A 13,722-nucleotide genomic window follows, 5' to 3' on the forward strand; every position below is an offset into this window, starting at 1 on the left:
CCTTTTCGTCATTTCAAGCGATAAAAACTTTGGACGCCCTCGGCTCGAGTTCAGGGCGTTCCGAGCTGAATAAGGGCGTCAAATGACGGCAAGACTGCCAGCGGAAACGCTGCTTGACCGTGAGGCTGGCTACCATCGAGCTGTCTGGCAAACAGGTGGACAGCAGTGTGTGTGTGTGTGTCCAACTCCAAGCCATAATGCTGTTAGTGTGTGTGAGTGTGTATAATTTGACTGAATAGGTCGGAGAACTTACAGGTGTTACCACTTCAGGATGTTTGCTTGTGTAAGAAGTGATAGTTCAACTTGCGTACCTCCTAAGAACCAGTTTGCTTTTTCAGAAATTATATCCTGATAGAAGCCGTGTCATTGCGTCATCTTGTACGTCACTGCTTTTCCAGTAATGCCAGCACAAATGACCCTTTCAATATAAAACAATATCTGACTACGTCGGAGTTGTTGCTCTTGTACTAACAACGCCAAATTGATTTGCAAGCACAACTTATCATACATGAACTGTCAATGCTCAGGTAAATCCTGCCTCAGCCTCTGACCTCTCAGCTCTTTGTGCTGGGTGGGCAAAACGCTAGTGCCCAAGTTGAATCAATTTTCAGGACAGAAAGCTGGCTTCTCTGCAGTGGAAATTGCTTAACAATCTAAATCTGTCTCCAAATCAGCCTTTGAACTGGCTCAGTCGAAAATCTTTCTTTTGGCCATTTGACTATTTTATGCTTTTTCCATGCTGAATGACTTGAAATCATGAGCAACTAGCCAGTGAACACTTTGACTTTTGCATGATACTGTGTGGAGAAGCTCATGATTTTGTAATTAAATCAACTTATCAATATGTCTACAAAACCATATGAGTGTTAATCGAGGGCAGCCTAAAAAAAAGAAAAAGATTTGGTCTCATTATTTTCAGAAATGAAAGGAGTAACTAACACAAGAAAATGTCAGATTTTGACAGCAAGTTGGCAAAACAAACAGACTAACATTAATTCGTCATGTTTGCCATCAACCTAATTACATTTAAATAGTTGTCTAATTGGGAATTTATTCAAAGAATCCTTCCGGCTGTATTTCAATTCCTCATGTATTTTTCATGCATGTCAGATCTGTCTGTCTGCGTGAAGTCTGTGGACAGAAGCGCTCTGCAGTAATCCTCCGGTCCTTTCACCTGAGAGCGATTGATACTGTAGCTGTAGTGAGCCGGCTTCTGCCAGTTCAGATGAATTCGGCCCCGTCTGCAGCGAGACGAAACATCGTGACTGAGGTTAGCGCAGGAACATGCTCCAATTTTAAGCCCTCCAGCACCGGCGCTTCATCGTTTTTTTTCTTCCTACTTGTCTGTCCCCACCTCTATCTATTTGTACTTCTCATTTTCTATTTTTCACGCATTTCCTTTCTCCTTCCTTTTTGCTTGTCTATCTGTAACGAATACACACAGGTTTGGGATTATGCTCAGGTGCTGCAGCAGGGACGCTTTGCTGCGTGTGTGTTTGTTTGTGTTTTCATTACAGTGAACAAGCCATGCAGTGAATACGCTCGGGACAGACTGACGGAGGATGTGGTACACTACACACTCACACACACACTAGCCAACTGCTCGCTGAAGAAATTGGCTTCGTCGATTTTCATAAAAGGGGGAAAATAAAAAAATAAATGTCAGTGCTGGGGGATTCCTGCTAATTGCTTGCACATTCCCCTCTTCCCCAGCCTCGATGAAAGCCAGGCCACCATCTCCCTTTCAAGTGGGCTGTTCTCCGCACACTGTATGCTGCTCCACACAGTGCTTTTCATTTGTGGTGTTCCCCCTGCAGACACACACACACACACACACACACACACACACACACACACACACACACACACACACACACACACACACACACACACACACACACACACACACACACACACACACACACACACACACACACACACACACACACACACACACACACACACACACACACACACACACACACACACACACACACACACACTTTCTACTGAATCAATGTGAGGCAGCGGGAGAGAAAATGCCGGCACAGTCTCGTCTCCTGTATATCTCTCAGACTGTCTGTTTCAACAATATGTGAGGTTCTTTTTAAATACTGTTCCTACTCTATGTGACATGTGGAAAAGTGGATTGTAGTAGCAAACAGACAATTTGACATTTCAAACGTGATAAATTATCAAATTTGATGGCTGTTTTTAATTGAATGAGGCTTTACACCTTTGTATAAGCAGGGCGCTGGCTAGGGAAGTAACAGATGACATGTAATGGGATTACGTAATCAGGATACAAACAAAAAGGTAACTGTATTCCCAGTTACATTGAAAAAAATACGTAATCAGATTACTGTTACATTTCTAAAAACAGGGGATTACTCTCTGCATAGGCTACTGACTGTAATTGCTTAATGAAAGCCAGGTTTCCCTTTAAATAACATCTCTGAGGAAAGGACACATTTCTGATGTAGCTTTATTTAAAGGGGACCTATCATGCAAAATGCACTTTTGTACGTCTTTTATTCATGAATATGTGTCCCCGGTGTTCCAGGGAACTCACCAAGTGTCAGAAAACACAACCCTCTCTATTTTCCTCCATACCCAAATCTCTAAAAAAGGGGCTGCAACGGATCTGATAAAAACTGATCCAGATTTGAACACTGTCCTGACGTCAGGACGGTGGCGCTACGGCTATTGGGCCAACTCCACCAATCAGGAGGAGACCGCCACGGCCATTGCCGTTCGAAAGCGCTGGAGACGGTGTAGTACATATGTCAGGCCAGTAGATGGTGCTGTTCTCACTGAATCTGCCCTTGCAGAGCAGAGCTAAAAAAAAGTGCAAATTGAGCGAAATGAGGCATGGCTAAAATGCATGATCTGTTTGGTATTTTGAAAACAGAAACGTATAAATATGCCTTATATAGGTATGGCCCTACAATATATCATTTAAATATATCATGATAGGTCCACTTTAAGGTTACATTGTTCTGTTGTCTTACATAATACGAATTAAAGCCATCTTATTGTATATTTGTTTTTCTTGCATTCATTTGCATTGCATTTGATATTTAAGGTAATCCAAAAGTAACGGAAAGTAATCAGATAAACTAGTAATTGTAACAGATTCCATTTTTAAAGGTGGGTGTGCCCTGTTCAGTAGCTGTCTCTTTGCTCAGCTGAGGTGTTTCCCACACTGACAGAATTTAAATGAAGCAACCTGGGCTTCCTACTGTTTTCCAGCTTGTCGTCCTACGTATGTCTCGCTGCTAGTCGTCTTGTTTAATCCTCCACCTGACACCGTGTGTAGAGGGCTTTGTGTAGTTCTCTGTCTATTCTGTGACTTGTGCCTCCTCTTTATGCTGTAAGTGAGATGTCTTTGCTCTTGTTCTTCTCTCAGTGTGAACGGTGCTGCTCTGCTGATGTGTCTCGACTCCAGAGCTACCCACTAAGTCACATTCTTTAACATGTATTGTACGCTACAACTAGTGGTTTACTCCTCAGAGAGATATATTTATGACCGTGCTGGAATATAGATGAGTGTTTTGGCGCTGCAGCGTATGGATGATGTTAATTACACCATCACGACACGAGGCAAGGACAAAAAGGACATCAGACACAGAGAGAAGGAACCGTGCAGAACACGTCTTACGATCATACATGCCATGTGTGCAAACTCCATATCCAACAGAAGAATGAAGGCAGCACAACCTCGGGGGGAAATGTGTGCAGGACTCATCGTCTGACGCAACTTGTTTCTGCCGGAGAATATGCATTTGTGTGAATTGCGTAGGGAAATCAATTTCTAAGTTAAAGTTTGGGAATTCATCCACAGCACAATTATTTGAAATATTATTGAAATGGCAATATGAACAAGAGCAGTATTATAATCACAGAAAGCACAATATTTGTTTAAAGGTCCCCTATTACACTGTTTTTCATCAATATATTATAGGTCTCAGATATATACAAAACATGTCTCTGAAGTGTTTGGCTCGAAACACCAAACAGATCGTTGCAGCATCCCGGTCTACGTGGGCTGGGTCCTCCGTGGACCGCGTAGGCTGCGTACTCCGAAGGGTGCAGCCCCTGAATTGAGACACGGTCTTTGGCTCCAAATACCAAACAGATCATTGCAGCATCCCATAATCCCCTCTGTTCTCTGTCTGTTACTTTAGATGAAAATAAGGAGCCCCTCCCCACGCCCCTCTGAGAGATATTTGGTTTAAAAAGAACACATTAGCCGCGTTCACACCAAGTACTTTGCTGTACTTAGTGCCGGCACTCAGAGCCCCGGCACTTATGACCCCAGGGCATTTAGTACAGATCGCGTTCACACTGGAATAAGTTCCCTGAGGGAAGATTACGCAAATGAGCCGCTGACGTCACTTCGTCTTCTTCTGCTTTGGGTTTACTGGCAGGCAGCAAACAACTTCACGGCGTATACTGCCACCCGGAGTCCCCGGCCGGAAGTCCCCGGAGTTGGGGAAGGCTTCAGTAGAAGCTGCTGGGACTCCCAGCAGCTTCTACTGAAGCCTTCCGAGTAAATCGCCAGAACGCCGACACCTCCTCATCTCCACCGCTCCCATGTTTTATTTTGTGTTGCCATAAGTTAGTCTCTCTGCGTTTGTGCGCTGGGCGAATGCTAATGCTAATAATGCTAATGCGAGGATAATAAAATGGCGGCTCTACAAAACATTTCAGAGTTGTACGGGGCGTGGTTTGCAAATCGCCCAGCCAACCAGAACTGGGGCACTTTTTTCCCCCAGGAAAGTACCATCTCTCAGCAGGCACTAAAAATGGGGATAAAAGTTCCCGAGATGAAGTGCTCTTTTTGGTCTGAACGCGACATAAGGGGTACTAACGGAACTAAACGCGAAAAGTACGGTGAAAAGTACTCCGGTGTGAACGCGGCTAATGGTGCTCTAGGAGGAGATTCAGGTGATAAAGGGTGGGGGGGTTACCTTGGTTGGTGATTGGCTAATGGTTACACAAGCCAAACAATCGTAATGACATCATAAAGTGGCCAAAATCTGATCAGCTCATTTTCAGACAGGTTTTTATATAAATGGATCAGGACAAAAAGAGAGAGAATCTTTTTTCCTGAAACTTTCAGAATCTCTTTACACATGTTTATAGATTGTGTATAATAGGTGACCTTTAAATAACATTTTGAATGTTGTATTGTGAACTGCAGGGAAGTATTGTGAGGCTACAGAAAATCACCTACAAAATAGTTTACATATATGTTTGGTACATATCCTCTTTAAAATTCACACAAATGCTTTATCTGAATAATGTTGCAGAAATGATAAATCCCTCCTATATCGTTATTGTAATATCAATCAAAAATAATTGCAAATTAGTTATTTTCTTATCACGAAACTCACCGACTCGTGCATCTCTTATACGTCTTAGAATAACACATGTTGGAGAGAAGGTTTATAAATGGAGAGGAGAGCGCTATGTATACCTCTCTGTCGTGTTGTTTGTTGGTTTTAATTAAATTCCCTGCAAAGGAGAAAGTACCCAGCACAGAACAAAATGCATTGTGCTGGCGATGCTGTGCAGCCTTGGTAGACCACGGTACAAAAGCAGTAATAAATAGGAATTGAAACAGTACTGCAGTGACTGTAAACTTGAATCTGCAGTGAATGGGTGTGTGAATACTGTGTGTCGAGGTATCCTAATTACAAAACAGAAGACCAGAGTGGCCTCTCATGACCAAAGACGGGAGGGACCACCAACCCGGTCTGCTCTTTATTTGCCAAACCCATGCATTTGTGTGTGTGTAGTAGGGCTGTGCAATTAATCGTATTTTAATCGCAATTACGATTTTGGCCTGCCACAATTACGAAAACAACATAATCGAAAAAAACGATTATTTTGCTTTGCTAGGTTGTGACAGTACACTGCAACATATTTGATCAAATGTATTTATATTTATCATATTTATATATGTTTAGTAGCTTGTCGAAGTGCGCTCCAAAATATTTGTTGATCTTGTTTATTGGTATTTATTATTTTGATATTATTTATTTAAATGTAGATATAAATGTATCATTTATTTTATTTATTTTTGTATTGGTTTTTCAGTTGAATTATACGTTCACGGAAATCAACAGTTAAAAAGATACTGTTCAAATTATTATTTGTATTTAAAAGTTCAATAAATGGATGTTTTCAAAGTCAATGAATAATAGTATTTAATAATCGTGATATCAATTATTGACCAAAATAATCGTGATTATGGTTTTTGCCATAATCGCACAGCCCTAGTGTGTAGTGTGTGTGTAAATGTCGTGTAAGATATGATGTGCATGTCTGTGGGCATTTATTCTCATGCCTGTGACTCAGCAAATGATCCTCTACTTTTAATCTGGAGGCTTGGCAGCTGAAAATCTGCTTTGTTTCTTTGAATAAAAAGCATCCATTGTATTTTGAATGAGCTTAAGAAATAACCTTGCTGTAAAGAACACTTAGAGTGGATAAAATCTACCCTAAACCTCAACTTTCCCCCACAGAAAACTGTCTTAAAAACTAGTAAATGCTAACATGTAATCTGCTGCTAAAATAAAGTAGTTTCAAACTGTAAAATTAAATCCCAGTAATTCTCAATGGCATTTTCTGTCTAAATAATCAGGGTTAACTGGACTGGTGCTTGATATTTATAATTACTGGTTGTTCATCTACAGTATGATGCAGCCCAGTAGTATTTAAACCAAATGTATCTGCTTTTGGAAAAGAAAGGAAGGGTTTGCAATCATCCTCTCAATAAAAGATTGTGATTTATACATCCGCATCTAGAGTTGAAGCAATCATGACATGTGATGTTAACATGGGAAAAACTCTGGGAACCTCTCGGCTATTATTGCGAATGATGCTATAAAAAAGATGGGATACTAGATTGTATATTTCACATTAGTTTTGGATGTGTTGTTTTCCTGTATTTGAGTCCCTGACTTAATAACTTCACTTTACCCGTCTAGTAATGTATTTTCTTGTGATGTTTGACTCATGTTTCGACAGCACTAAAGCTTGATTGATATGGTTGTTGAAGCAAACCCAGCATTATAAGGAACTCCTCAGGCTCCTTATTCTACATCTGGAAATACATCAGTTTGAGGCGTATCTTACTCTGATTTTAAATAAAAGATCAGAGGTTTTTTTATTTTTTTAATGTGCCTTTTTTTCTGAATTCAGAACTTGGACCTAATCCATTCAATACAGATAAAATAAAGACATAACAATCCAGGAATATTCATTTGAAAAGAACAGGAAATTATGTGACCAAATATCGCAGATTTAATCTAATTTTTGGTTTGGTCTTGACTCTTGATTAAAAAATGCGATGTATTACGTCTGCGTGGTTATTGGTTACTAGGGCTGCAACTAATGACAATTTTCACTATAAATGTATTTAATCTCTAGTGTTTTTTTCAAATGTATTTATTTTCTCTATGTGAATGTGAAATGAGCAATTTGGGAAAAGTGGCAGTTGCAATTTCTTTCAGACCAAGGTGACCTCTTTAAATGTCTTGTTGCACCCAGTGTAGCGTCGTAAAGTATACTATTTACATGTAATGTATTTTCACATTTAAGAATTTGGAACCAGAGAAGTTTGGAATTTTGGCAAAGAAATACTAAAACCATTATTTATTATCTTTTGCGCTGATAGTTCGTTTGATTTATAGACGCATCTCTGCTAATAAAACCAGGATCCTGATTCATGATGTATGCAATCTCCTTTTTATGGGACAATAATTCTGCAGTGTTTGCATTACAGGAGAGATCCAATGTATCTTAACAACAGCTCCCTCAGATGAATCAACAAATAACAAGTATGCATTAATGCATGTCACAACGTGTGCACAGGAAGGGGGGGGGCAGGATATGATATAAATAAAACTGTTGTGATACATGCAAGAAAGTGAAAACCATGTGATGTGAGGAAGAACACACACATCCATCTAGGTCTGATTGTATCATAAAAAATGCATATTTCATGCCCATCTATGCATTCAAACAACTAAAGGTTTTTGCAATAAAATAGCAGAAAAACAAGGGTGTGTTAGGGGCTTGTATCACTCAACAGTTTGGTCACAACGTCTTTTTCCAACCAGGAAATTACAATTCTCATCAAGGACATGCAGTCGAGCTGTATGGATATGCAGCAGTGCACCTCCATCTACTAAAGGCATGAAAACAGGACAGAGCATGGCTGCGCTGTGCACAATGAGATGCCAAAACTGCTACAAAACAGCTGCATTACCGAGGGAAAGCGGTGTGAGGAACTGCAGTCTGGGGGACATGCAGCTTTACCTATGCAGAACCGCATTAATCCTGCAATAAAATAGGGCTCAAATGTTTTTTTAAACCACCATTATCTTACTTGAAAAACATTTATGACAATATATGTGCGGTTGATACATATTGAGTAGTGTTTCCCAAAGGAAACAAACTGCTTTGGGTGAAATCCTATAGTCATTATTTATACTATACCATTAGTAACAACAGTAGGTGGTGGTAATTGCACTTTTTTGAAGTCAAAGTGAAACAAATGCTTTATCACTGCGACACTAATTGATACAATCCACAGCACAAAGCACACACTTTTCACAGAGAGAAGTTCACTATACAGTTAATGATGATCATGGTTACTCTAGTCACACATTTATCAACTTGAAATGTTGATGATTAAATAGATTGTGATTGAGATAAAGATAAATTCATCAGTTTCATACTGACTACACTGCCAACCTAAAGTACAGGAGGTGTTTTTAATCACACTTTGAGGAATGCAAGGCACTATAGTGCGCCGGACGTTGAAGCAAATGTAGTACTACAACTTCTATGTCAGTCGGTGATGTCATTTTGGCCCAAAAATACTTTGTTAAAATGATTAGGAGCTAAAAGTCTAAGAGTTATTTTCCCTCCATTCATTTGAAAGAGCCGATTTGGAGGCGCATGCTCTATGGTCCCAAAAACTGATACTTTTGCTCTCGAGCGGCCGGCCATTTTGGCTTCATGCTCCACCAAGCAACTCTTAAAGAACAGAACGAGGTCCCGCCTCCAACGCTGTTTCCATTCCTCTTTATTCATCCGTAACTGCAAGCCCGAATGTGAGAACAGTATGATTAAGAAACTTTAAGAGCACTTATCTCTTTTTTTAACCTTTTCACAAAAATAAAAAACACACCTGTCAACTGTGTGTGGGTGTGTTTTATAAATTCAAATATCCAGATAAAAGAGTGTGTATGTATCCAAGCTTGTGCGTGGGAGAAGGAGAATGCAAAATAAAAACAAAACAAACAAAAAGATGGACTAAGATAGAGAGTAAAGGCAAACAAGAGAGAGAGGGTGTGTGTGTGTACACGTGTGAGTGTGCGAGTTGTAATGGATGTGTGGTCTTCATGCTGTGTCCCTTGAACTGTGCGTGACGAGTGTCGATGTTGACACATCAACATAATAATTGTTTGTGCAAACCAACTAATTATGTAGATATAGATACAGTAGAATGAACTGTGTACATATTAATTATGTGAAGTGTGTATGGATATAATGTGTGACAGAGTCGATATGAGTGTGTGTTTCTGTGTGCAAAAGTGTGTGTGTGTGTGTGTTTGTATTTCAAGAGAATTCGTATGGGTAAATCCACTTTTTTGTGTGTGGCTGCTTTGTTTTGTCTTGTGTGGATGTGTTTTTGCAATATGTAAGTGGCCGTGTGTATTTCTCTCTCTGTGTGTGTGTGTGTGTGTGTGTGTGTGTGTGTGTGTGTGTGTGTGTGTGTGTGTGTGTGTGTGTGTGTGTGTGTGTGTGTGTGTGTGTGTGTGTGTGTGTGTGGTACTGTATAATAATTTGTATGTGTGTGTGTCCATGTGTGTTTCTCCTCTGCCCAGATGGCTGTGCTCAGAGGCTGGAGTCTCTGAGATCTGTTGCCAGCGGTGAATACTGATCAGTGATCACTGTCACATCTACAGCACGCACACACACACGGGCACACGTCATCCATCTTCCCTCACACACACTTCCACTTCCACATGGTCAAACTACTAATTCACACAGCCTCTATGTGTCCTCCATGCCGAAATGTTCTGCTCTGCAGGTCACGGCTGCAGCTCTGATTACCGAGCTGTCCGTCACACCTGAAGATCGACACCCTGCAGGCTGCGCGCCGGGAGACATTTCACTTTTATGTTGTGATTATGATATTTAATCAGGACTGATTGAAAAAGACAAAGGGAATGTGGATGTGGCTTGAGTAGCTGAGTGTATTGTTATTGTTTTTGCCGAGATGGATGTTTCTTCTTTCTTTCACTTTGTGGGATTGACTCTTGGTTGAAATCTATTTAATAAAGGTGATTATTCATTTACGTCATTCTTCAAGCAAAATTGCTAAATAATCCTTATTCCAGCTTCTGATAAGGTTGAAAGGTTACAAAATGAATCGTTAACGTAACAAGAAAAAAATCATGATATGATGGAATTGCGAAAAACTTCACACAATTTACTTTTAAAAATCAATATGGATAACATCATTGTGTACATTTAATCCACTGATAATACTAAATATAAAATCACCACCCATTCCTTTTAAAATATTGCTTTTTTAGTAATAAGGAATGATAGCATTGTCGAAGTCGAAACCTCTAAAAACCTTTCATGCTGCATTCCAACAAGCTGCGTTTCATCCTTTTCCAAAGCAAACAAACACAATCTGAAAAATAAATGGCACTAATAAAGAAACTCTCTGTGGTATTATTACAATATCTAATCTCATGGTGAAGCTCAGAGGTCATTTACAGCTCCATAAAGTGAATCCCATATCTCCTGACCTCCTCCCACAGCACCAGCTGCTGCTTCACCTGTCAGCAGGTTGCCACTGATTATGACACGATGTTGAGGAATACCTGCAATATGCTGCAATACAGGGATAACAAATGCTCGCAGATGACAACACTATTAAAACAGAGTGTGAGCTATGGGCAGCTATGGGAGCTATGGGCAGCTTCAGTTGAACATTGCGATGGACAACAAGCTGCCGTTACGTGTGTGAAAAGCTGCTGCGCACAAAGGCTCGCTCGGCTTTCATTTGAAAAGATCTAGATGGCAGAGAAAAAGCCAAATCGAATTCTTCTGGCAAAGTAATTGTCAAGTCACTGATGGAGATCGATAACCCCGTGAGCCAAGGTTAAACAACATTACATTACATTAGAGAAAGTAATAACGCTTGTAATTAGGTGGATAAGACATCCGATACGACATTACCAATTTAGACATTTCTACTCTTTTCAAACCACAACCTTTCCTGTAATTGATAAGAAACCGTTTGAATGTTTTTCTGTCCTCAGAGCAAAATGTTGTGCTACAAGGATCAAACCTGCCCCCCCGCCTTTAATCAGCAATAAGCAAATGAATGCAAATTACTCTTCAGAGGACGAGCCACAGCAGTGTCCATCACGCCCCGACACACACTCTGAGATGTAGTTAGTGGGCACAGTGCATGACGCTCGCACACACACACACACACACTTTCACGCATCTCACGACTGCACGATCCTACTCTGAAAAACACATCCAAATGAAATGCACACAAAATATGGATATATTTCCTCATATCATCCCATTCACAAAGGGTTGTGTATTACAGTCAAACACAAAGTCATGCACACAAGCTTTGATAATATTCCAACATAATGTCCCAATGTCACACACTCACAGACACACACAGACACACACACACAGTATACCACTCTGATTTCCCAGACAAAATGAAAGTGAGGAGGCAGCCGCATCACACCTCCAAATGTGCTCCGGTCTCAGAGGACTTTGAGTGAGGGGAGAACTGCTCTCCTGTGGCTGTCACCAACACTAATCTGTCTGTCTCATCACACACAGACACACAGACAAAAAGTACACACTCATGCACACTTCTGCTGTGTCCATCCCTCTCTGTCTAGGTAGCACAAGCCCCGACAGCAACACATGAGAGCATGAGGAGCTCTGCATTCCAGCCGTCTCTCGACAGGTATACTGCCTTTCTCCGGGTCGCTTTGCAAAACAGACTAAACGGTTGGTTCCTGAACTGAAGCAATACGATGCAGGAACCTCTGGTGTTCGCATTCCAGACAAAAACATGAAGAAAAAGAAAAGAAAAAGAAACACGGAAAACGCATACTAAAAAAAAACATCTGTAAGCACATCAGGGCTGCTATATCCCGCCTCCCCTGGAAATAACAGAGCATTTCTGTCACAAACAGAACATCGCCGCATTCCTAAGTATACAGAAAGAGCAAACAGAAAAACACCAAGTATGTAGAGAAGAAAACATGCACACGCAAACATCTGCCGAGCCTCTAAGTTAAGTGGAGGTGGGCTGCACATGTTTTGCACAGGGGGCTCAGGTTTCTCTAGGTAGGGAACCCCAAGGTTCTCCCGGTGCCGTGCACAGCTGAGCAGAAGCTCTGAGATCTTGGATCACTTACCCAAAGGGACGAAATGTAGAACTTGGTTGGTCTCCATGACTGAGCAAGTGGTGGCGAATGCACACTTCTTCTCTCCAACCGACTCCCCCCCCCCCCCAAGTCAACCCATCATGGTTGTGTTATCCTGTGCTGATGAGTGTGAGATCACCTCTGCTCCCTTGCTCTGCTCTGTTTCTGACTGCCTCTCAGACACATGCAGTGACTCAGCCCCGCTGCCTGCCTGCTAAACGTCTCACCACTGGGTCCTAGTGCCTTCTCTTTCCCCCCGCCCCTTCACTATCCCAGCCCACCAGTCAGCAGCCTATGGCAGGCCGGCATGTAGCGAGACAGACATACCTACAAGACACACCCCCAACATACACAACACAGCAAACCCCACATACCTGTCATCTTTCTTTTTCGCCATATCATCTCATATTCACCTTTCCTTTGTCTAAAACTCACTGAACTAGTTTCATCATGAATGTGAGCTGATATTAGGGCTGCTCGATTATGGCAAAAATCATAATCTCGATTATTTGGGTCAATAATTGATATCACGATTATCCATTTACTTTGAAAACATCCATTTATTGAAAAAGAAATGTGAACAGTATGTTTTTAACAGTTGATTACCCTGAACTTTAACCTGTTAAGCCCTGAGCCTGTTTTTCAGGTCTCAGGCTCGAAAATGACATTCCCAGAACAAATGACCATATCTTCCCTTCTAAAAGGGTTAAATTAATAATTATTTTTCTCAAAGTAATGATAAACCTGTGAGTTGGATGTAGAAAAGTCAGAATCAATATAGATGTTTTTTATTTTAAAGAAAATTCAGATTTTACATAGTAAAAAACTGTAAATTATAGTGTCCGTCCAAAAATTCTTTTTTACTTATAGAGAAAACCACCCTTGGATGATGGGTTAGTAGACTAAAAGCTTTAGGAATCCAAAGTACAACATATAATAAGTACCCTGTATCAAGATTGATGCAAAACAAGTGACATTTGACCTTTTTAGAGAGATTTAGCAAAAAGAAACCACTTCTGGGTCATTTGGGTGGATTTTCCATATCTCTGGCCCCCCTTGCTCGATTTTGATGGTTGACACCTCTTTCTGACCATTAGAGCCAATAGAATCGAAGGGGGAGTCCCCCACACATACGTTGTGAAGAGAAAAGGTGGGGGCTTTGCGCATGTAATTTAGCATCAGAGTGAACCTATCTCTAGCTTTGACATCTAGAAACGGA

The 13,722-nt window shown here is 40.9% G+C and overlaps 1 protein-coding gene across 6 annotated transcripts in view; it reads right to left on the reverse strand.

Annotated features, from left to right (window-relative positions):
- The window catches only part of slc4a11 (solute carrier family 4 member 11), a 115,905-nt gene that overhangs the window by 72,368 nt on the left and 29,815 nt on the right, over positions 1-13,722 (reverse strand). For 4 of the 6 annotated variants that reach the window (XM_034124413.1, XM_034124404.1, XM_034124412.1 and 1 more), the window contains exon 1: positions 12,495-12,684. The exons of the other annotated variants lie outside the window; for them this stretch is intronic. Coding sequence is in view for 2 of the 4 variants with exons in the window: in XM_034124404.1 (XP_033980295.1) it covers positions 12,495-12,531 (37 nt within the window). In the remaining 2 variants the exon portion in view is untranslated. Of the gene's footprint in view, positions 1-12,494; positions 12,685-13,722 lie in introns of those variants that run through there. 6 annotated transcript variants of the gene reach the window in all.

This window comes from Trematomus bernacchii, unplaced genomic scaffold (genome assembly GCF_902827165.1).
Source record: "Trematomus bernacchii unplaced genomic scaffold, fTreBer1.1, whole genome shotgun sequence".
NCBI classification, from domain to species: Eukaryota; Metazoa; Chordata; class Actinopteri; order Perciformes; family Nototheniidae; genus Trematomus; species Trematomus bernacchii.